Raw genomic sequence first — 25,349 nt, 5'->3', positions numbered from 1 at the left:
TGTGGTGTGTGTGTGCGTGTGTGTGTGTGTGTGTGTCTGTGGGGGGTATGGGGTGTGTGCGTGTGTGTGTGTGTGTGTGTGTGTGTGTGCAGACCCCCCAGGTGAGTCTGATGATCAGCCAGGTTTGAGATCTATCCTGGCTCCCTGGTTTTACAAGGACAAGGTAGGACAGTGATTTCCCCAGGGTCACCTCATCCACTAGTGACAAAGCCAGGACTAGAGGGCAGGCCTCCCGGCTCAGTCTAGTCCTCTCTTTGGGCCCCCTCGCTTTGGCTGAGACCGCTCCACAGGCCTGTGCCCGTACATCCACTGGTGCCTGGGTCAGGAAGCAGGGTCCTGACACCCTCTTGTCAGCCCACCTGCCCCTCTGTCCTCTGGCAGTCGGGAGTCCACACCCCTCCCACATTCCTCTTGCTTCACAGTGCGTGGTTTCTGGTCTGGCCTTGGCCCAGCAGGTCAGCCTTCTGGAGGCCAGCGCCATGTTGCCTCATCCAGTCAGCACTGACCCAGCAGCCCCGGGCCAGGGCTGGGGAGCCCACCAAACCCCCTTGTTGTGGAACAGTGAGCTGTGTGCTGACTGAGGGGTGGACATGGTGACGTGGGTTCTCTGAGGGAGGGTGACTAGCTCTGCCTGGCAGGGTGACAGGTGTCACTGAGGGTGACAGCTGAGCACAGGTTGAGCCTTCCAGCGTCTCCTGGTGGCCCCTCAGCAGCCTCCATCTTCAGGCCATTGCGCTCATGGAGCGGCATGTCTCCTCCCTTGGCTCCCGCTGCCCGGTGTACAGTGTCTCGGTCGCTGTTCTCCTCTCCACTGAACTCATGCCCCAGCGTGCCCACGCGCATTCCTCCCCTGTGCTCAAGCTAGTCTGCAGTCGCACGGCACCCATATGAGTCACCGTTCTTCAGCCGTTCTTCCCGGCGCAGGCGGCCGCTTCCCCGGTGCAGGCTCCTGCTTCCCTGCGCGGGCAGCCGCTTCCTGCACGACTTTTGTTCCAGCTCCCCAAGGCAGCTGTAATAACTGGTTTGATCCTTCTTGTGAATCCACTTATTCGCAACCTCTCCCGAGATAATTGCTCCCCCACGCTTGCCCTGGGCCTCACGCTTGGTGGCAGGAAGTCTGTGTTTGCCCGTTCCACCACCCCTTGTCCTGTGGTATTTCTCTTCTGCAGCTGGTCCAGATGAATTTAGCCTTCAGCTGGTACAGATACCCAACAATATTTTATACACTGAAGTTAGTAAATTATGTCATAGCCTTTGCAGATGTCAGGATTTTTTAAACTATTTTTAAATGCCTATGAACATTTTTGATTTGCCAGTCACTGCTTAGGGCCTAGTGACTAAAGATGCAGCTGTATCCAGGTATATAAATAAATCAGGAGGAGAGAACCCACTGGAGCCCAAGTGGCACAGTGGTTGAGAGCTACAGCTGCTAACCAAATGTCAGCAGTTCAAATCCACCACCTGCTCCTTGGAAACCCTATGGGGGAGTTCCACTCCATCCTACAGCGCCGCTATGAGTCAGAATCAACTCAGTGGCAACGGGTTTGTTTTTTTATTTTTTATTTTTATTTTTTTCAGAGAACCCACTAGGGTGCCAAGCGCCATAGAACTCCCGGCCATCCTTCAATGGCCAGTGTGGCCTAGGTTCGTAGGCACAGAATACTGCCCTGTATTCTGACACCACAAACAATGACAAGCTTTGTGTGGACATGAGGGGCAGACAGAAGCAGTCAAACTTGCTGAGCTTACTTATAGGAAACAAACTTGTGTTTGTTTTCTGCCTAAGAATAGTATTTGGCTTGTTCCTTTTTGTGAAAGAAAATGTTTAAGGTCCAGATGTTTCCAGCCTGAGCTTCTCGGTGGCAGTGTGCTTGTGGGCAGTACCATGCTGAGAAGGGTGGACAGGAAGCGGGCTCCAGTGGATAAGAAGCAGAACTCAGCACAATGGCCTTAGCCACAAACCGATGACATTCATTTTACACCGTCCGCAGTTTTGTGTTGCATTTGTGAGCTTGCTTTTGCTTACATGGATGAGACAGCACGTGCGTTTTTCTCTTTGGAGCATTCTGTTTCATGAAAATGCTCTTTTATTTTGGTATGGTAATTTTATTTCCCCTGCTTCAGTTTTTCTTTTTGCAAGCTGACCCTTACTGAGGTCTGCAGTGTTCCAGGGGTCACGCGGTTTGCGTTACATGCGTCCTTTGGGTTGATCATGTCAATAACTACACAAAGTTTGGTGTTATTACTCTCATTTCACACAGGAGGGAGCTGAAGCTTAGAAAGGTGAGCTAACCCGCATAGGCTTCGCAGCCCGTAAGTTGCAGGATATAGATTCAAACCCTAGTTGGGCTGACTCCTAGGTCCAGAAAGCATTGAGTGACCGCTCACATCCAGAGTGGACAGCATATAGAATAGCTCCTTACTTAGGTCACTTCTTTCTGCATGAATCTGTCATTCTGTTTATTTTATAAAAATTCTCCTGTTGCAGAAACCCTACCAAGTTTGGAGACTCATAGAGCTGACGTTTAGAAAACATGTCAGTTTTTCAGATGTCACCTAAGAAGTGTCAGATCTGAGATGGAGTGTCGAACATTGTCTATTCATAGACCGCCATCACAGGCAGAATTCATGGCCCATCCAGAAATAAAGCAAGTGCACTGTTAACATCCTGCAGGAATCAGATCAAAGGTGTCATAAAGATGGCCCTTCAATAATATGAAAAATCGATCATCTTAATCCAAAGATCTCTCGCAACTTAATGATTTCCCTGTTTTTCCTATTTATACATATCTTTTTTCACAACTCTCTATCTCAAAGAACAGGAAACCTTCGGAGCTGATTTTTGGTTAACCTCAAAGATCACATCTTATGATAGCAGTAGACATCCTTTAAAGACTGTTCACAATCCAAGATGCCAGCCAAGGTTCAGTTCGTGATTCTTTACAGTAGGCTATTTCGGGAAAGCCCAAAAAAGAATTTGGAAAATATAATTTAGTTTTATCCAGCTCTCATTAAAATAGCCAGTTTAAAGAAATTAGGCTCATACAAATCCGCAGTAATAGTGTTTTATGGGTGTCTTAGTCATCTAGTGCTGCTTTAACAGAAATACCACAAGTGGATGGCTTTAACAAAGAGAAGTTTATTCTGTCAGAGTCCAGTAGGCTACAAGTCTGAATTCAGGACATCAGCTCCAGAAGAAGGCCTTCTCTCTCTGTCGGCTCTGGAGAAAGGTCCTTGTGATGCACCAGTCTTCCCTTGGTCTGGGAGCATCTCTGCGCAGGAACCTCAGGTCCAAACGATGCGCTCTGCTCCCGGCACTGCTTTCTTGGTGGTGTGAGGTTCCCATGTTTCTCTGCTCGCTTCTCTCTTTTATGTCTCGAAAGAGATTGGATTAAGACACTATCTAATCTTGTAAACCTCATCAGTATAACCTCATCATAGTGATAGAGTTTACAACACATAGGGAAATCACATCAGATTACACAATCATGCAATACTAGGAATCATGACCCAGTCAAGCCAACAGACATTTTTGGGGGACACAATTCAATCCATGACAGTGGGAAAATGAACAGAAGTAAAAAATGAGGTGAGTTTACAATCAGACCTCCTGCTTTATAAACATGTTGCCCAAGAATAGGATCACACCCATTTGGAGGTCTTTGCTCAACCAAAAATGAGTCGATGTTTGAGGAAGGAACAACTAAAAATGAGAAGGAAAAGGAGAGGTCAGTGATTTTTGGGGATCACTGTAAAAAAAAAAAAAAAAAAAAAACCTGTTGCCTTCAAGTGGATTCCGACTCATAGTGACCCCATAGGACAGAGTAGAACTGCCCCGTAGAGTTTCCAAGGAGCGCCTGGTGGATTTGAACTGCAGACCTTTTGGTTAGCAGCTATAGCACTTAACCACTACACCAGTAGGGTTTCCGGGTTCACTATAGTTCTGTGGAATTTAGTTCCATCTTCCAAGCATTCTCCTCTTAACCGACTACTGTTGAGTTGATTCCAACTCATAGCGACCCCATAGGGTTTCCAAGGCTGTAAATCTCTACGGAAGCAGACTGCCACAACTTTCAAACTGCCAGCCTTTCAGTTAGCAGTCAATCGCTTTAACCACTGCGCCACCAGGGTTCCTTCATTCTCTTCTTAGTCATGTGTAACGCGCAGAGCCCGGCTTGCCTGCTTATCTGCAGGGTCGAATTCCCTCCTGTGGAGACATTAGACATTTTGAAGTTAACCAGATGGATCCTGACTAAGGTGTGTGAGAACCATTCTAGAATGCGTGGTGATTATCACCCTTCAATGCCTACTCCTCCCTGGAGTTTTTAAAAATAGCTCCGTCGACAGCCCTGAGCTGCTGTGGATGTCTGTGCAGTCCTTGAGCCCATACATGGAAGCCTGTCTCTTTGAAGACTGACCTCAAATGACTGGGTGGGCCCCCTCAAGTCCCCTTTAGAACTACTTGGAACCAGGCGCCACCGCCAGTGCTGGCGTTGGTCTGAACAGAATAACAAACCCCGGCTGGAGTGGGGGCAGATCAGCTGCCATTCTCTGCCTCCCACGGCTGACACTCCTACAGCCCATGCGCCCGCCTTTCCGTGCTCTGGTGGATTAACAGAAGTGTTTGTCATCAGAAACTCAGACGTTTAAAATGTGCTGATCCCTCCGCCCTTCTCCTTCCCCGCTTCCCCACTTCCTTCTCTTCCTCTTTCTCTACCTTCTTCCCTTGCCTATTCTCTTCTCAACCGTTTTTTTTTTCTCATTATAAAGAACGCAAGGTCTCAGGCTGCTTCAGCCTCCTTCCAAAAGTACCATTGCCAGCTGTGCCTCTCGATCTGGCCTGTATTTGGAGACACGTTGGACACACGGCGGCAGGAGTGAACGGATTTCAACCATTCACACTGTCCCCTGTGTTTACCAAGTGTTCTTTGAAAACTGTAGGGTACTGTCCTTGTCAGAGGAGCCCTGGTGGCTAACCAAAAGGTCAGCAGTTGGAATCCACCAGCTGCTCCTTGGAAACCCTGTGGGGCAGTTCTACTCTGTCCTGTAGGGTCGCTATGAGTCGGAATTGACCCGACAGCAACAGGGTTTTTCTTTTTGTTTGGTTTGGCCCAGTCAGAGGACTGCAGTCTTTACCCCCATTCCTATGCATTGTTGCTAACATCTGTGTGCTGTATTGTAGCCTTTTTTATGTGTGGGGAGAGGGCAAGTAAATGACCTTTCTAAAGCTTCCCGGTAAACTGGGAACAATCAGAAGTCAAACCTCAAATCAAAGTTTTCCAAACTGTTGTTCTATAGGACACAGTTCATTTTGAATGCCAGATTTTCAACCGCTGCAGTAAGATTTTTAATTCCTACCCACAGAAAGCAATTAGTTCTCCGGGGACAGGATGAGACAGTGGAATACTAGTGCCAGCTCCACAGCACTTAACTGGCCATGTGACCTTGAGTAAGTCGTATGAACTTCTGGGATCTGGTGTTAAATTAGATTTACGCAGCCCCTTCCAGATTCATTACTCCATGACTGTATAAATAAGAAGTCACCTTGTACCTTGATAAACTTCTTAAAGGCAGAGGCCCTGCATGGAGCCTGACCCTGGGTTATTAGGGCAGGAGGGGCGGCCCTGCATGGAGCCTGACCCTGTTTTATTAGGGCAGGCGGGGTGGCCCTGCAGAGGCAGCGCAGCAGGAGACCCTCAGAAACGGGCCACTGGAACTTCCTGGAAGTGGAGATTGAGGCTGAGAGCAGGTCATCTGAGGGTGGTGCTTCCAGTAGTGGCAGGCAGGTGGAGAGAGGAGGGAGCTGAGGCCTGGCATGAGATCTACCCACAAGGAGTGTCAGGGCACTGGGGCGGCCTGGCGGCCATGGGCGGTTCATTGTCCAGCAACCTCGGTCATCAGCCAGTGAACACCACGAGATCTAAGAAGAGGGAGTAAGTGCCAGGCAGTGGGTGGAGAGCTGTGGCGGGTGTGGAGCTCAGTCCAGGTCAGCTCTGCTCCTGGCCGCCAGGCAGTGTTTAGGGACAGGATACCAATCCTAGAGGCTGGATGGCAGTCAGTTCGTATCTGGTAGGCAGCAAAGGGGACTCGGGGAGCCCTGCAGGGGCTGGCAGCTGCTCCAGCCCGGGGCTCTGGGATGGGAGACTGAGCTTTGACTGCATTCCAAGGCAAGGACATTGCCACTCTTACCGCTTATTCATCACATCCTCAGGAATTCAGTTAAAGCCTGTAATTCTAATTGCAGGATTCCCAAACCTTGGGTTTCTCTAGCTATCTCAGAGAATCTTGTAAATATTTTAAGTTGTTTAACTTGAAAAGTAAGTAAATGAAATTTACTGGTGACAGACAGATTTAGAATTCTCTCTTCAAATCTGCACACTTTGCAATAGCCGGGCAGCACGATGTTGCTGATCTTTGTTTCTCTGTTAAAATGACCTTTGCATAGATGGAAAAGTGAACATTGTCCGGTCCAAGTATGCCAGCTTTTGCATTTATGCACTTATTTTAGTGTTCAAATATTAGTAAAGTGCTTTCGGCTGTGCCTTCAGCCGAGCTGTGGAATGTATCTGCTTACCGCCTTTATTTAATTCCTGCTCTTCCACAAGATTATAACAGAAGTCTGTTCTCTTTAATAGGATTTTCCGTCTCTACATAGTCATTGTCTTTCTGTAAGCACGGTTCTGTTTTTTTATCCTTTCTTATTTTAGTTATTTACTTGACTTCTCAATTACTCTCTAGAATTCAAGATGGACAAAGAGAACTTTTATAATGAACATTTCTTAATGTCCTAAAGTGGGAAATCAGTAGAAGAGTAGAAATGTTAAGGAAGGGTGTGACAAATGCAGACAGAGCCCTCCCAGCGGATTCACACACACACACACACACACACACACACACACACGCACGCACCCCGTGGGTAACAGTCCTGAGCCTGCTACCCCCACCGGCTGATCAGGGTGCTGGGGCTCCCCTCTCCCAGAGGGAGCATCTGCCACCCAGCATGGTCCCACCACTGATCCTATGCAGAAATGACTTTGGTGCCGCCTGCAGAGATCTTGGGGTGTCAGCTGTCCACAGGGAGGTTATGGGAATTCTCATCTCCTTATTTCCATGAAGATCAGCCTTTACATCGGCATCCAGTTTCATTTCCTGGTGCTCCCAGGCATCAGCCCCAGCCCTAGTGTAACTTTTCTCTGAGGACTCCTGGTTAACCACAGAACTAACATCTCTCCCACCAGACCCCTCACTTCCTACATAGACACCTGAATAGCTGTTCAGAGGCATGACTGAGCTGTAGCCAGAGGCCAAGGATCCCTAGAAGAACTTCATGCCTGGGTGGCCTTCCCACCCAATAGTTCTAAAGAAGCTTCTAACCAAATGGTTATGATCTAAAATTAATAGCTAGCCAAGTTCAGCTGTACTCAGTTATGATTCAGATCATTAAACTAAAGACATTTGTTGATTTTGTGTTTGTTGTTGATTTGTGATGTGGGAGACCCCTGTGTTACAAAGTAGAACCGCTCCAGAGGGTCTTCTTGGCTGGAATCTTTATGGAAGCAGATTACCAGGACTTTTTCTTCCGCAGTGCTGGTGGGTGGGTTCGAACCACCAACATTTCGGTTACCAGCCGAGTGCAAACTGTTTATGCCACCCAGGGACCTTTAGGCTATTTACGGACATTTGGACAGTTCTTACTGAGGGCTGGACTGGATGTTGTGGAAAGGGAATTCTCACCGGAGAGTTTCCGCAGGCCTTGAGGACCGTGTTTCTGTGTAGTTGCCGGTCAGTGTTACCATGCATGTGAAATGAACCCTTGTTTGTGCCTTCCCTGGTACAATTCTAGATGGCCTGTCCTCACCTGCCGTGTACCCTTTCAGGTACATGCCTACATCATCAGTTACCTGAAGAAAGAGATGCCGAGTGTATTTGGAAAGGAAAACAAGAAGAGAGAGCTTATCAGCAGGTTACCAGAAATCTACATTCAGCTGCAGCGAGAATACCAGATTTCTGCAGGGGACTTCCCCGAGGTCAAGACCATGCAGGTACTGGAGCCCATTACAATGTCAGGGGATGGGATGGGGGTAGAAATGCATGCCATGTTGTCCAGCTAGTTGCTGGGGACACATGACAGTTTCATGGTTTAAAATCAAGGAGAGTGGAACAAATCCATCCTCCTAATGGTGATCCATAATAATGCACTCCTGTGAATAAAACAGAAATTGCCTGCCTCCCAAACTTTTAAACAAAAGGGAACACATAATCAGAGGATGAATCAAATGTGTGTCTGGTTGCCTCCATGAACAACTCCCTCTTTTGCCATGAGACCAGAAAAACTTGATAGTGCCCAGCTACCATTACTGTACATTTTGATCAAAGATTATATAGACATATCTTGATAAAAAGGGGAGAAAATGTGGAACAGAATTTCTAATTCTTAATGGAATCCAGATTTTCCAGAGCCAGTGAAGCTGGATAAACACTCAGAATTATTTCCCTGAGATAATCTTTAAACTTTAAACCAAAACTATCCTCTGAAGTCTTCTTTGAACCAGAAAATAGCTTATCTTAACTAGTAAAGTACTTCTACTTTTGAGCAGTGTGCTCTTTTAAACAATTATTTATATGAGGTCAAATTGACAAAGCAACTGGAAAGGTTGGATGGGAAGCTCAGGGAGCAGTGAGTTTAAAGATAATGGTGTTGGAATAATTTGAAAAAGGTTTTGGAAAAGTGGCGTTAGGTGGTAGCACACCTTGAAGAATGTAATCAATGCCATTGAATTGTACGTGTAGAAATTGTTGAAATGGTGTATCTTCAGTTGCGTATACTTTCACCAAAATAAAAAACTTTTAAACAAAAGGGACTGCATAGCCAAGGGTAAATTAAACACATGTGAAAAAATCAGACAAGTAGCCCTCTTAGACTGTGTTCAAGGAGGCTGATTTGATGTTGAGGTGATGCCTGTCTTTTGGAAGCCCAGAACCTTACGGGAATCAGAGGAGGAGTGACCTTCAGGTCACCTCTGCCGTCCTCCTTGAGCTCGAGCCCTACCCTGGCAGCTCAGGCAGCATTGCTGCCGTAGGCTCAAGGGTTCAGTCAGGGGCTGTGGGGCTCTGTGCACGCAGCTGGACTTCATCCTGTGCTCATGAGGATTTTCACTTAAAGGCCACACTGGGCAGCCTTGAGCCTGATTTTAGGGCCTCCCTAGACATGTCTGGGCAACCCCTGCTGAGCCTGGCTGGGTGCTGCCTTCAGCCATCTGGCCTGGCCAGTGCGTCCACCGCCCTGCAGTCTCATTAGGATGACCACATCGACGCCGACCAGGTCATCCGAGCAAGGCCAGGCCATCTGGCCGCTGTGTAGACGGTCCTCACAGAGCCAGACTGGGCACGTTCTTATCCAGCGCCGGGATGCATCTGCAGTGGAGACCACAGCCCTCTCTGCAAAGCAGGGGATGCCAACTCACACGCCTGCAGCCACCGGCAGAGAACGTGAATGAGGGAGGCAGGCCAGGTGAACGAGATACCCCCTTTCCAACTCCCTGTGGTTTCCCACGTTTGATAGAGACGTGGGCTCCGAGAAATCAGCCTCTTCAAGGAGGAAAACAGCTCTGCAAGTGCAGTGAGAATTTTGGGGGCCCACAGGAGGGGGCAGGTTAGTGGGTACACACCCCACCTCACTGGGGAACCCCACCAGCCCAGAGCATTGCTGCCCTGTGGAACACAGGCCTGGGTTGTTCCAGACAAGCCAGAAATTCGGTTTGTGTGTAAAAGCCACCTGGTTTTTCAATTTTGGCTCAAATTTTCAAAAAATGCCAAGTAGGCCAAACAAAGCCTACCTGCATGTTGGCTTCAGCCTGGAGACCAGCCATCACTGCCTTCTCCTGAGCTTCGGAGAGAGACAGCGCTAGAGTCCGAGCGTGCCTTGGGGCGGGGCCTGTGTGCGCCTGCCACCTCAGGAGGGGGGGATGAGGGGACAAAGGGGGGTCACCGAAGGGAAGTGTGAAAGAGGAGAAGGAAGGATCAGACGTGGCGGGAAGGGTCAGTGGGTGGCAGGAGGGGAGGCTTTGATCCCGAGCTGTTTATTATTTAATGTAAACTTCATAGAATGTAAAGCTTTATTTACTGTGAAGTTTACACATGAACATAGCGGTGGCTTACTCTTAACGTTTGGGTGATAGCTGGGCCAAGTGGGTCATCTGGTACATGTGACCTGGTCAGAAATGGTCTGGCTGTCTTAAAAACAGATACAGAAGTATCTTTTCTTTTCCAGAAGTGAAATAGGTATCTCTGCACTCAGAGAATGAGTTGGTATATTCACGGGGACAGCTGATCTGAGGCCTAACCGTGGTCTCTTGGAGCAGCCTCCTGCAGTGGGCTGCCCCTGCACACCCTTGGGGTTAGGCCCTCACCCCACAACCAAATTTTAGGACAACGACTTCCTTCATCCTTCAGAGATTTGTGAAGGGAGATGTTGACTTAAAATTGATTTATTCGTGAAGGTTTCTTGACTTAAAAGTTATGAAGAAATACACATCCCATGTTCTGGCCTAACAGGAGGGTTCTCCATGGCTCATTACCCTAATCAAGTGACGCAAGAAGATGCTGCTCCCGAGACCCTGAGGCACCCTGAGCCCATCAGGGGGCCCCTGCAAGCCTCCCTGGCAGGGCCTCCCCTGCCCGTCCCCAGCTGAACTCCAGTGACATAGGGAGCAGACTCTGGGACCACAGCAGCTCATGACAAAGCTCAGCCAGCCCTGGCCAGGTCAGAAGACACCCAGGCCAAAGAAGGAAACCATGGTGCCCCCTCACCTAAGGTCTCAGGAGCCGCCAAGGCCCATTTAGTTGGAGGACACAGGAAGGGCCCGAACCTTTGTTGAGAACCGCTGGGGGTCAGGCCCCAGGCAGGTGCCTTTGCACCTCTGATGAACATCTGAGTGTCCCAGGACTGGGCCTGAGGAGTCCCACCTAACAGTGCCCCATTCATTTGCCTTCCTTTAATCACTCATCCAAGAACTATTAATTAAGGCTACTGTGGCTAGGCACTGTTCTAGCTCCCTAGAATAAATAAATAAACGAACACAATGGCCAAAAACAAGGATCCCTGCCTTTGAGGAGCTTACACTCTGGTTACAGGCTTTGCCTCTCTGTCACTGGTGATGAAGCTTTTGGCAGCAAAGCCCGTTGTTGGGACACATGCTCCTTGTTACGTGTTGTGCGACGATGTAATTCATTAACTCCAGGTGCTCCTGTTTAGTGTCTCGCCCTCCTAAGGCCATAACTCCACGAGGTCTGTCTGGTTCATGCCAGATCCCCAGCATCGAGGCTGTGGCAGGTGCTCCATAAATACGTGCTGAATGAATTACTAAGCTAGTGCATATTCATAGCAGAGCAGGCTCTAGGGTGGTGAGTGTCTTACCCTGGGAGTCAGAAGCAGATCTCTTCCAGTCACAGTTTACTGCGAGAGGCCAGCCTGGCCCTGATCACACGGCCCAGTGCCCTCGGAGAATCCACCAGGGGTTCCCCAGGCAGAGCCAGCTATGGCCCTAGGTCTGGCTCACGGCCATCTGATACGTCAGCCTCGATGCTCAGGAACCTCTGGGTGGGCCGCGGGTGTGAGTTAGTGTCTGCTGTGAGTCTAACATCCTCCGTAGCCTCATAATGACTGTGTCTGGGGCAATGGCAGGGGACGTGAGCTACGAGATGAGGGGGTTATGATCCATGCATACATCGAGGTCGCAGAATTGGAGCATAGAGAGCTTGAGAAGAGAGTCTCTATTCTCCCTGTTCTCTCCTGGACCGAGCCCGTCAGTGGTGACCCTTAGGTAAGGCCGGGAGAGGAAGCTGTAGCAAGAGTTGAATGTGTCTTTTGAAGGCTTTCGCCCAGTGCTGGGGGAGGCCCTACAGTCGGGTCTGACAGCTTTGGGGAGGGAACCTGATTCACCACAGGGATGTGAAGTACTGCAGAATGAGGAGAGTGCTAGAAGCTCCACCCTTCTAGCTGACTTGGTGTCCCTCCTACCCGGAGGAGAATTTGGGCCCCACAGCTGGTGAGTTGGCGGCAGGGGGCAGCAGAGCCGCCTCATCTGCTCTGAGCCTTCAGGTTGGTTTGAAAACTGCTTCTGGGGAGTGAGTGGGCAAGGATTAGACTGCTGAGCCTGGGCTGCAGACCCACCTTTGCCTCTTGGGAGGGAGCAATTCCAGGAGGCCTGGCAGGCTGGCTTTGGTGGATAAAATTGTTAGTGAGTAAATCTTTAAATCCCCCAGTGTGTGTATTCATCCCAATAAAGAGACTTCTGTTCTGGGTCCACCCTAGTCAAGGCTGGTATTATGGATTGAATTATGTCCCCCAAGAATATGTGTTGGAATCCTCACCCTCTATACCTGTGGAGGTAATCCTGTTTGGGAACAGGGTTTTCTTTGTTATCTTAAAGAGGCTGTACCAGTGTGGGGTGTGTCCTAACCCTACTTTTGAGATATAAAAAGAGCAGATTAGACAGCGAGAAGCAAGCACAAATGGGGGGTGGCAAATGCCACATGCAAATCGCCAAGGAACTGAGGACCAGAGCTGGAAGAGACAAGGACCTTCTCCCAGAGCCAGCAGAGAGGGCCTTCCCCTAGAGGCAGTGCCCTGAATTCAGACTTCTAGCCTCCTGTATTATGAGGAAATACATTTTTGTGTAACAAAGCCACCCACTTGTGGTATTTCTGATGTAGCAGCACTAAGAAACTGAGCCAGCAGGAATGGCGATGGTGTAACTTGTATCCCACACTCCCTGATCAGGCCTGCGTGCTTGGGGACCCCAGGGATAAGAGTGTAGGGTCTATTTCCTCTGTACCCTCAGGGGCAGGAATAGCTGCTGCTGCTCCCTGTCCACTTCTGCAAATATGTGGCCATTTCCCCTTGCTGGTTTTCCAGAGATTTGCCATGGAATCCACGTTCCCTGCAGGCTGGCGGAAAGTTTGGGCGCCCGCCCTCTGTCCTCCGCCTGGCGAGACACTGGGGCTCTGTGTGCTCCAAGCTGAGGCCCATTCATGAGCAAATGGGGGTAGGTGTGCGTGCACCCAGGGGAATCCAAACTTGTTTACCACAGAAGCACTCGGATTTTTGTGTGGGATCCCTGCTGCCCCGCCTCACCTGGCTTTCTGTCCTCTTGGCTGACTGATGGCTGGGCCGCAGGAACACAAAGTGTTGGTTGCATTGTTTGGTGCTGATATTGGGGGTGACTTTGATGTTGACTCTCATCTCTTGGTGTGGATGGAGCAACCAGAAGGTGCTTTAAAACCCGGTCTGCACTGCCCCACAGCTCCCTGCTGAGCACAGGGCTACATGGGGGCCTTCAGCCCAGCCCAGCATGGTTTGACAGCCACAGAGCTTGCTGTTGGAGAGAAGTTTTAGAGGCTGCTCTCTAGAGACTGGTCAGGCTGCTTAGCTTTCAGCCCTGTCCCCTCTCCCATCTAAAGCCTGTGACTCCACTTCCAAATAACAGCGAGAACTCTGCCCTGCCCGTAAACCCTCGAGGCCACAATTTTCACTCTCCCTTAGAAACAGCCTGAATGGCCAACCACGGGGGACAGCGGATGTGAATAATGGCCCAGCCATACAGTTTAATATTATGCAGCTGTGAAGAAAAGCTTTTGTAAAAATTAATATCACAGAAGGATATGATTATTTTTTAACCCCTGGTTGATAAACAGTATGATCTTATTTCAGTTTAAGTAAGTGTGTGTGTGTGTGTGTGTGTGTGTGTGTGTGTGTGTGTGTGTGTGTAAAGCTAGAAATGTATACCCAAAAATGTTAACAGAGGTTACTATTGGATGATGGGATTATAAGTGGTTTAATTTTTTTCCTTTAGCTTACCTGCCTTTTCTCATTTTTTCTTCAGAGGTATGAGTATTATAATAACACTAAGTTGTGTTTTTCCCTAACTGCCTGTCATATTACTTCCACATGGAACAGTAAGGTCTGAAGGCTACATGAAGTCTCTTTTCCTCTGGATCCTCCCGGCCTCCTCTCTGCATCAGGCACCATCTCCAGAAAGTTGTACACCTAGATGGCCCCTCTCAGGCTCCCTCTAGAATTGTCCGTACAGAAATACTTGACACAGAGTCCCTCTAAAAACTACCAGAGCGGACCTGGAATTCTCTGCATTTATCTGGCAAAACCACTGTTGAAGACTTTCCTCATTAGGTCTTTGAGGTCCCTCACGCACAGCCTAGTGTGCCTCCGAGTTCAGGGCCAGAGAAAGTTGGTCTCTAGCAATGAATGGGTGATTTCTTCCCTCAGACAATGAGGACTGTGTAACCGTGGGGGCCACCGCCTGAGCGGCTGAGCAGCTCAGAACTAATCTGTGCTTGCAGGCAGCAGCTTTCCTCAGCCTCTGCTGTCTGTGGAATAACTCCCTTCCTCTCCCTTTTAATTACTTGGCTTTTCCCTTTCTAATGTCTTTCTTATATTTCATGTTATCCTTTTTTCCTCTCTCCAAGGTAAAGCAAATCCTTTTTGAAAGTAGAAAGTAACTAAAAAATTGGAGTGTCTTTCCTCCATTACAATATAAGCTCCTTGAGGGTGGGGACTGTGGCTTTTCACATTTATATCCCCAGGCCTAGAGTGGGCCTGGCAGATAGCAAATGACCGATAAATGGTGGATGAAAGGAAGGCTGGCTGGCTGGATGGAGGGAGGGAGGGAGGGAGGGATGGAGGAGGGAGGGATGGAGGAATGGAGGAGGGATGGATGGATGGAGGGAGGGAGGGAGGGAGGGTTGGAGAGATGGAGGGAGGGAGGGATGGATGGATGGAGGGAGGGAGGGAGGGAGGGTTGGAGAGATGGAGGGAGGGAGGGATGGAGAGACGGAGGGAGGGAGGGAAGGATGGATGGATGAATGGAAGGATGGATGGATGGAGGGATAGATGGATGGATGGACGGACAGACGGACAGATGGAGAAGGAAATGAACAACAAGTGAACCAAGGTAGGAAGGATTGTTTCTACAGGTGCTGTGGCATCTGCAGTCTGATGCCACCCTGGCCGGGCAGTTGCTGTGTCTCCCAGGGCCTCTCGGGAGCCTGTGCTCCTGCTCTGTCTGATGACGGGAAGTAGAGCCGAGACCCTGCCCTGCCTTGCCTCGTAATACTCAGCCCTCCCCATCCCTACACCTCTGCCCTTTACCAATTTAACTTTTATTTATTTTTCCATGTGTTTGAAATGACTACTGATTAGAGAGTGATGACGACTCTATATTTGCCAAACTTCAATGGCCCTGCCTACATACCTTTTTGGCATAGCTTCCATACTTCTGGCCAGGCTGTGCCTTTGTGGGCTGCTCCTGCAGCGTTCATATTGAGTAGCCGCCTGGGCTCATTCATAAGGGACACCATGTCCTGATATTTCACCGTTAGAGCCAATGATACAGTACCCTAAGCTATGTTGTGTGTGTGTGTTTAGCTGATCCGAAAGCAGAGCCCTTAAATAATTGTTTTCCCTAAATATAGTCCCTCTGTCACAAGAGCACTAAGCACAAGTCAAGAGACGTGGGGTCGAGTCTTGGCCCTGCTGGGACCCCTGGGCAGCTCTTAAAGCAGGGTTAGTAATACCTGCCCTTCCTTACTCCCAGGACTGTTGTGAAGATCAACTGAAGTATGTAGTAAAATCACTTTAAATGATAAAATACTAATTCTCTAGAGCACTAAAAAAAAGGCAGAGTGAAGGCAGGTTGTATCCAAGTCCCAGAGGTCGCTGTCACTCATACAGCTGCCAGCAGAGCTTAGCTGCTGTAGAAGAAATACGGCGAGTCCCATGCAGCTTGTCTCTGTATTAGTTTCCTAGAGATGCTGTAACAAAGTTGTTATGGATTGAATCGTGTCCGCCAAGAATATCCGTCAGCTTGGCTGGGTCATGATTCCCAATATTGTGTGATAGTGTACTATTTGTAATCTGATGTGATTTCCTTATGTGTTGTAAACTCTATCACTATGATATAATAAGATGGATTAGTGGCAGTTATACTGATGAGGTCTACAAGATTGGATAGTGTCTTAAGCCAATCTCTTTTGAGATATAAAAGACAGAAGCGAGCAGAGACACATGGGAACTTCATACCACCAAGAAAACCGTGCCGGAAGCAGAGCAGGTCCTCAGCAGGACCTGAGGTTCCTGCGCAAAGAAGCTCCCAGACCAAGGGAAGATTGACGACACGGATCTTCCTCCAGAATCGATAGAGAAAGCATTCTCCTGGAGCTGATGCCCTGAATTTAGACTTGTAGCCTACTGCACTGTGAGAGAATAAACTTCTCTTTGTTAAAGCCATCCACTTGTGGTATTTCTGTTAGAGCAGCACTAAATGACTATGACAAAAGTACAAGAACAGAAATTTATTGTCTCACGGTTCTGAAGGCTGGGAGTCCAAAATTACGGTTCAGGGTTCCCCCGCTATCTGAAAGGAGAGCATTCTATGAAACCTTTTGTAAGCCGAAATGGCATAAAGTGAAGAAGCAGTTACCAGTCACTTATATGGGAAAATTTTTTGAGCATTCCCAGACCCAAAAAATAACCTACCAAATCATACCAAGTAACACATACAACCCTTGCGAGCTCTCTTAGGCTTTTCTGATACCTCAGGACACATCTTGCTAACCAACGCACAGAAATAAATCGAGATAAAGCACAGATGCTCACAGATACAGTTCAAAGCTATGGCAGCTTGATGCTGAGATGCGGTTCCTGGGGAAGGAGCTTGGCGACACTGCTCTTGCTGCTTGGGGTATGCGCTGCCTCTTCAACGGCTGGCTGTGGAACAAACACTGAACGCTATTTCCCCTTTTCGCCTTTTTTGACAAAAGCGAAAGTCCTCTTCAGATTTCTTTCGGTTAGCAAAACCGGGCACTAATGTCGGTCTTTCGTAAAACCGAAGTGGCGTAAAGTCAACTTTGTTGTTGTTGTTTATTGTCGTAGTTTAAGTGAAAGTTTACCTTTCAAGTTAGTTTCTCATACAAAAATTTATACATGCATTGTTGTGTGACCCTAATTGCTCTCCCCATACTGGGACAGCACACTCCTCCTTCCCACCCGATTCCCCATGTCCATTCAGCCAGCTCCTGACCCTCTCTGCCTTCCCATCTCACCTCCGGACAGAAGCTGCCCATCTAGCCTCATGTATCTACTTGAGCTAAGAAGCACACTCTTCACGATATCATTTTATGTCCCCCAGTCCAGTCCAATCTTTGTCTGAAGTGTTGGCCTCGGGAATTGTTTTACTTCTGGGTTGACAGAAAGTCCAGGGGCCATGCTTTCTGGTGTTCCTCCAGTCTCGGACCATTAAATCTGGTCTTCTTAATAGAATTTGAGTTCTGCACCCCACCTTTCTCCTGCTCTATCAGGGACTCTGTTGTGTTCCCTGTCAGGGCGGTCATTGGTGGTAGCCGGGCCCCATCTAGTTCTTCTGGTCTCAAGATGATGCAGTCTCTGGTTAATGTGACCCTTTCTGTCTCTTGGGCTAATACTTTCCTTTCCTTGTGTCTTTGGTGTTCTTCATTCTCATTTACTCCAGGTGGTTGAGACCAGCTGATGCATCTTAGATGGCCGCTTGCAAGCTTTTAAGACCCCAGACACCACTCACCAAAGTAGGATGCAGAACATTTTCTTAATAAACTTTGTTATGCCAATTGACCTCAATGTCCCCTGAAACCATGGTCCCCACACCCCCACCCCTGCTACTCTGTCCTTTGAAGTGTTTGATTGTATTCAAGAAACGTCTTAGCTTTGGTTTATTCCAGCTGTGCTAACTTCCCCTATAGTGTGTGCTGTCCTTCCCTTCACCTAGGATAATTCTTATCTACTATGTAGTTAGTGAATAACTCTCACCCTCCCTTCCCACCCTTGTAACCATCAAAGAATGTTTTCTTCTGTGTTTGAACCTTTTCTTGAGTTCTTATAATAGTGGTCTTATACAATATGTGTCCGTCTGTAACTGACTAAATTCACTCAGCATAATGCTCTCCAGATTCCTCCATGTTATAAGATGTTTCACGGCTTCATCATTGTTCTTTATTGTTGCGTAGTATTCCATTGTGTGATATACCATAATTTGTTTATCCGTTCGTCCGTCGATAGGCACCTAGGTTGTTTCCTTTTTTTTGTTTTGTGAACAGTGCTGCAATGAACATGGGTGTGCATATATCTATTCGTGTGACGGCTTTTATTTCTCTAGGATATATTCCAAGGAGCTGGATTGCTCGATCATATGGTACTTCTATTGCTAGCTTTTTAAGGAAGTGCCAAATCGATTTCCAAAGTGGTTGTACCATTTTACATTCCCACCAACAGTGTATAAGTGTTCCAGTCTCTCCACAACCTCTCCAGCATTTATTATTTTGTGTTTTTTGGATTAATGCTAGCCTTGTTGGGGTGAGATGGTATCTCATTGTAGTTTTGATTTACATTTCTCTAATGGCTAATGATCGTGAGCATTTCTTCATGTGTCTGTTAGCTGCCTGAATGTCTTCTCTGGTGAGTGCCTGTTCATAGCCTTTGCCCATTTTTTAATTGGGTTATTAGTCTTTTTGTTGTTGAGGTTTTGCAGTATCTTGTAGATTTTAGAGATTAAACACTGATTGGATTTGTTGTAGCAAAAAATTTTTTCCCAGTTGTAAAGTGAACTTTTGAAAAGTGGGGGATACCTGTATTGTCCATGTTGATTCCTCCCGATGGCTCTGAGGGAGAATCTGTTCCATGCCTCTCTCCTTGCTTCTGGTGGCTCCCAGCGGTCCTTGGTGTTCTTGCTTGTAGGTGCATCTCTGCTCCATCTTCACACGGCCCACTTCCCTCTGTGTCTCTCTGTGTCTCTTCTCTTTTGTGAGGACACCACTCAGATTGGATTAGGAACCACTCTACTCCAGTATGACCTCATGTGAACTGAAAACCTCTTCAAAGACCCTATTTCCAAACAAGGTCACTTTTACAGGTACCAGGGTTAAGGTTAGGTCTTCAGCATATCTTTTGGGGGACACAGTTTCATCCATAACACTCTCCTATATCTGGTGAGTTTGGATGTAGGGATCCCACCCAAGAGCGAGCTCTGGGACACCCCAGGGCATGTGACATCCACTTTAAGGGAGAATTAGTCCCTGCAGATGCCCCCTCCCTGTTGGTTTCCTGAAGAGAGAGTCTGTAACCAAGTGTGTGGTTTGTTCTCTTGCAGGAACAGCTTGAGAACTACGACTTCACCAAATTCCACTCACTGAAGCCAAAGCTGATCGAGGCCGTGGACAACATGCTGAGCAACAAGATCTCGTCACTGATGAGCCTCGTCAGCCAGGAGGAAATGAGCATGCCCACGCAGCTGGTGCAGGGCGGCGCCTTCGACGGCACCACCGAGGGGCCCTTCAACCAGGGCTACGGGGAGGGCGCCGGGGAGGGCGCTGACGAGGAGGAGTGGGTCGTGGCCAAGGACAAGCCCATCTACGACGAGCTCTTCTATACCCTATCGCCTGTCAACGGCAAGATAACGGGTGTCAATGCCAAAAAGGAGATGGTGTCCTCCAAGTTACCCAACAGCGTCCTGGGCAAGATCTGGAAGCTGGCCGACTGTGACTGTGACGGCATGCTGGACGAGGAGGAGTTCGCACTAGCCAAGCACCTCATCAAGATCAAGCTGGACGGCTACGAGCTGCCCAGCAGCCTGCCCCCCCACCTCGTGCCCCCCTCTCACAGGAAGTGCCTGCCGAATGCCGACTGAGGGGCGGGCTGCAAACGGGGCGGGTGGTGTGGGGTGGGAACCAAGGACCTGGACCTGAGGCCTCCTCAGCCACTAACTCACTGAGGACCCTGGCCAAGGCACTGCCCGTCTGTGCCTCCGCTTTCCCATCTGTAGTATGAGGAGGGCAGGCACTGCACATGAGATGGTCTCTAAGGTCCTTCCATCGCTAAAATTCCCTGAGCTCCTATTGAGAGATGGGGCGGGGAGGGGGTGACAAGATTGAAGGTTGAGAAGAAAGGGAAATCGTCCAGAGTACTCAGAAGCCTGGAGAAACTGGTGCAGAGGTGAGCTGGCTTTGTAGAATCCCAGGAACCCCGGGAAGTGAGGTGGGGGCTCTTCTGGAGTGGTTGAGCCTTCTGGGCTTACTTGGGCTATGTATCATTGTGAACAACTTCTGTAGCACCTGTCTGTCGCTCAGAGGATACCACGAGGGAGAAAAGAAGTTCTTATTTATTTTGTTTCCTGCTATTTTAGAGTGGAGAAATAGCAGAGAGAGCTTCTGTTATCTCCAAATTGTCTACCAAAGAGAAGACACATGCCCCAAGTTTGACAGGAGGAGGAGCTTCGTCTGTGTGTGCCCCATCCCACCCCCAGGCTCAAGCAGCGCAGGTGGCCAGGCTAGCAGATCACATCTGTCCCAGCACACCGCACTGGCCCACCCTTCTGGGTCCCCTCCCAGGGCCTTCCCAGGAAAGCTGCGTTTGGTTAGGAATTTGGAACCCTCAAACTTTATTAACCCCTGGAAAGATTTCTAGTATACATTTAAAGACACATTGAAGTCTAAAGATTTGCTTTTCTTACCAGTTTGTCCAATAATTTGTAGCTCAGTCTATCATGCTTAACCGTTAATTGTCCCCAAAGTTCTTTGGCCAATGGCAGAATTTAAATTCAGCAAGAACAGTTCTTGGTGCCCACAGTGTCCTAGGCAGTGTGGACAAATGGGTGAGTGGAGTCAGGGAGAAGAGTTAGACACTATTTTTGTAGGAAATGGATACTTTTATTATATCCAGTTTTTGTTTTTGTTTTTGTTTTTTCCCTTACAGAATAAAAGCCTTTATACAGAAACAGGATGGAATCTTTCACACAAACCTCTTCCAAAGGCAGTGTGGCTTGTTCATGAATGCAAATCACCAGGCAGGCCTTATGCACTTACCCTCACGTGGGCTCCTGAGAACCCTTTCCCAGGCCCCTGTGTAAGCCCCTCTGGACTGTCCCCTCACAGGCCTGTGTCAGGGGACAGTGGCTTATTCTCTCCATCACCCTCCCTGCTCTGTGGGCACCTGCTTGGGGGTGCAGATGAGTCCCATTGTTATGCGCTAAGAGAAAGACAGAAAACAGCCAAGTCTGCAAGGCCAGAGCCCTGCCAGCATAGGAAATGAAATGAAATTAGAGCAGTCCCATGTGACTCTTCCAAAACCACACGTGGTTTTGTTTTGTTTTTTTTCTTTTTTTCCTGTCACCTGCCTCTGGTGATGCCCAGGGCAGATCTGCGGACTTAAGAGAAAATATTTATTTTGGGGAAATTTATCCAGATCCCAGCTCTCACATACCCTAGCTTACTTTGTAATTTAGTTTTAAGAGAATTAAATGTGAAGGTTTTTAATCTTCACAAGCACTTTTAAATTAATTAGACACATAGAAGAGGAACATTTAGAACTCCAGTACTGTAACAGGAGCAGACAGCTTAGTGAGGGCTGTCAGCCGGGAATGTGTCGGCAGGGTCCACCAGAGGGAGCTCATTTGTCCAAAGGTTTAGAGATGCCAAAGTCAGCTGGTTTTCCAGTCAGAATTATTTTGCTTCTTTAGCTCTATTCAATTGTCATATATAAACATATAAATATATGCACATATATATATCACCTGAGTATGTGTTTTTTTTATTTCTCATGAATGTGTGCGCATGTATATATGGCCGAGTTTTGTCTATGCAGAGACATATACGAAAAGTTTTTTGCAGGGCAGCAGGCTGAGGTTTCCGCTTTCTACATGCAAGGAGATGTCTCAGGGCATGATGGTGCCCGCCACCCCCCACCCCGGCCCTCAGCTGCGGGGTCAGGCGGGAGAGGTGGCTGGTAGCTGAACTTCTTTCCCTGCCTGCAGGGTCCTGGTGGTAGCCTTGCAAAAACGAATGGAAGTCACGTGTCCGTTTTTCTTACGATCCTGTCTTACAGCATGAAGTCCTTCATCATGAAAAGTTGACTGAAAAGGAAAATACTAGAAAACTGTAGGGATGGTGACCTAGTGAGGACTCGATCTTCCCAGGACGAGCACAGAGTGCCTTAGTCTGCGTCCAGTCTGCTTGTAAGCCCACCTCACTCCACACAGCCGGGTGGACAGCAGCCCTCTAGGGTCTGCCCCCCTTCACTCTGCCCTTTGCACAGCACCACCCCAGTGTTCAAAGTGCCCCCTACCCAGACTGTTTACATGGGGGGAGGTGCAAGGAGGTAAACCCTAGAATTATAGACCTATCTTTATGCTCACCATGATTTCACAGTAGGAAACCCAAGAATCTTTAAGCCCTATTTTCTCAATAACACAAACCTCTGCAGTCTTGAGCTTTAGGGGAAAAATGAAAACTTCAGCCTACTCCTCCCAAAGTCAGCTTTTAAGCTGTAAGCCTGCTATTGAGGCCCTCCAGAATCTATCTGCTAACGAAACATGGCACCGTTGAGACTCGCAGAACCCTCCCCGTGGCGAGGCGCCGCTTGGCCCAGCTCAGCATTGCCTATGGGTTCTTTCAAGACTCCACCCACTGCACCCTGGATGGCCCTGGAGGGTCACTCTTCCCTGGGAGGGTTGCTCCTCTACTTGGCTTTCATTTCTCCAGAGCTGGAACCTGTCCCCTTTTTATCAACCCTTGTCATCATGCAGCGATAGCGCCTTTGGATTTGGGGCTGTGGTTCCTCTCAGGCTCATGGGCCTCGAGTTGTTGAGCTCTTGTTATGTATCATGGCGCTGGGTCACAGAATGCCTCCCGCTCTCCCCTCAGCCCTCCCTCACCGCCCCCAGGCCCCTGACCACAGCACTTCCCTGAGGTTGTGCTGCCGGGAGTGTCTTGTACTGGATCCCACTGCCCAGGGCAGGGTTTACCGCCTGAGGCCCAGCCTGAGCAGGTACTGTCTGCACCTTTCCACTTTCCACCGTAATACTTTTTCTTAAGGCCAGAGGAATATATAGAACAAATTTCCTTGAAGATAAGGAAAGCATTTTACTGTTTATTGCCTCCATGGGATGTGGCAGAAAAATAACATTTTAGGAGAGAGAATCACTGAGTTTTTTTCGGGTAAACGGCGGCTTAACTTAAGAGTATGTCCAGTTACGTGTAAGCTAAACAACACGGTTAATACACTATGCTGCTGCTGTTTTTTTGTTTTTTGGTAATGTTGTTTAGAAATGTCAAATGAACACGCAAAAAAAGGCATAGTCTACTGACCAATAAACTTCTGAAAAACAAACCACCTTTCTCCCACCGGCTTCTCGCGTTCAAGGGACTGTGGCCCAGCTGTCTGAGGAAACATGGATCCATTTGAAATGATGCTGAGGTTAGGGAGAGGGTGTGCCTCTTCTCCACACCTTCCGTGGGACCCCAGGCTCTCCCTGCATCCTCTCTGGGTGGGAGAGACTCCCAAAATGGGGCTACTTTAGAATGAAGGCCGTTCCATCCTGCTGGGGACAGAGGGAAGGTCAGGCGCATGGCAGGCTGGGAAGAGACTCTGAGGGAAGGAAGGCTCAAGCCCCAGCCGGGAGTGGTTGGAAGCCAAGACTGTAGGGAATCAGGAAGGCACACGCTTCGGAGACTGGGGACAAAAGCTGTCGGCAGTCACAGACTCTGGGTCAGTCTCTGCCTCCCACATCACTGAGCACTCTCAACGGAGCCATCTTTCTCCATCAAAGAGGCAGGACCGCATGCCTGGAGGTGCAGTGGTGCTGGGGTGGAGCCCCCAGTGGCCGGCATGTGCTCGGCCACTTGCTACACCTCACAGGTGTGAACTGCCCAGTGTAGACCTCTGAGATTTTTCCACCGGCACCCCTCGACCCTGTTGGTGATCTTGACCTGAAATCTCCTTTGCAGAGCATTCACCCTCCCCTCCTCAGTCTGAGCCATGAGGTTTGGGTCAGATAAACTCCACCCCCTATTTCTAGGGTGGGTCCTGGTTAGGTTGAGCCAGTTAGAGTATTTCACCCCCGGTCACAGAAATTGGTTCAGGAATACATGTGACCTGATTCAAGTCTATGAGAGCCAGGCCGCCAGACAGTTGCTCCAACTCGTAGTAAAGATGTTCTCTCTTCTTTGAACCATGCAATGTAAAGAAGAGAGACTATTGTTGCAACAGGATACATGACATTGAGGATCCCCAGAGATGCTGGGGGCAGGGGAGGGAGGTTAGTTAGACTAGCAGCAGCCATCCTGTGGGACATGAAAATGAAGGAGACATTGAGAAAGGCAGAGGCAATCCAGGCCCATGGTGACATCATTTGAGCTGCTGGATCAAACCTCACCTAAAGTCCTCCTACTACTAGACTTTTCAGTTATATGGGCCAATGCATTCCCTTTACATTGTTTAAGCCAGTTTGGGTTGAGATTTCTGTTGCTTGCAACACAAATAATCCAAAATTATGTACTGACCAATAAGGATTCTTATTTGACCAGGGGATGCAATCAGGCATAGCAAACGAGGAGCTGGCTCTTGCAACCTATGCAGTGGTTTTAGCTGCAATTGAGTTAGGGAGGAAGAAAAGCAGTCTCCAAGTCCCAATCAACACATTCACATACAACCAACACTGTTGTGATCTGTGTGCAAAGTGTCACTCAGGTCAGTGCTCTGCCCCGTCCTCCAGTGCTTACAATGTCACACGAGATGCCTGGGGCCAAGGGCCATCATAAGAGGAGACACAAGAACAGTCATCCCCGGGGTGAGGAGGTGGGGTGAAGGAACTTCCTAGAATAAGCAGGATTGTAACCAGGGCTGGTAGGATAGGAGGAATGTGGACAGTGGAACATTCTAAGCTGAGAGAACAGCAGAAGCCCAGACATGGGGCGGGAATGTTCTGGTCCCAGTCAGGAGATGGAGTGTGGACATGGAGCAGCCTGGGGCGAGCAGAGGAGAGAAGCCTGGTTGAGTAAGCTGAAGGCTGTGAGCCAGGGTCTGACAACTCCAGGTTCTCAGCAGGCAATGGGAGTCTTCATGGGTGTGAGCAGAGTGGTGCTTGCGGGGGGTACATTGGGTGGCCATGTTTAGGCTGACATGAAGATAGGGTGACCAGTTAGGGGACTGATGACGAGAACCTGCAGGACAGTGGGAATAGAAGGGGTGGAAGGGTGACCGAGGAACGCTGGGAGGCACAGCCAGCAGCAGCCTTTGGTGAGTGACTGGACCTGGAGCTGCCAGCGAGGAAGGAGTGAAGGGTCATCCCAAGCCAGATAGTGGCCAGAGGGACACGGCAGGGGACAGAGAACAGACAAGGAAGTTCCTCTGAGATGCGAGGGAGCTGTGCCCACCCCAGGAGCACCAGGCCTCAACATCACCCTCACTCCCAACCACAGCCGGGGGTTTAGGCGTGATTCGCCCTGCCCACCCTCCAGAGCAGCCTGTGCAG

The 25,349-nt window shown here is 48.9% G+C and overlaps 1 protein-coding gene across 1 annotated transcript in view; it reads left to right on the top strand.

Moving 5' to 3' along the window:
• The window catches only part of EHD4 (EH domain containing 4), a 98,963-nt gene extending 76,885 nt beyond the window's left edge, over nt 1-22,078 (top strand). The window contains exons 5-6 of the mRNA XM_004380655.2: nt 7,878-8,042; nt 19,194-22,078. Of these exons, the coding sequence (XP_004380712.1) occupies nt 7,878-8,042; nt 19,194-19,730 (702 nt within the window). The 3' untranslated portion in view covers nt 19,731-22,078. The remainder of the gene's footprint in view (nt 1-7,877; nt 8,043-19,193) is intronic.
• Nucleotides 22,079-25,349: the final 3,271 nt, after the last annotated feature.

Source organism: Trichechus manatus, unplaced genomic scaffold, assembly GCF_000243295.1.
Source record: "Trichechus manatus latirostris isolate Lorelei unplaced genomic scaffold, TriManLat1.0 scaffold00076, whole genome shotgun sequence".
NCBI classification, from domain to species: domain Eukaryota; kingdom Metazoa; phylum Chordata; class Mammalia; order Sirenia; family Trichechidae; genus Trichechus; species Trichechus manatus.
This window is presented reverse-complemented; position numbering and strand designations above follow the sequence as displayed.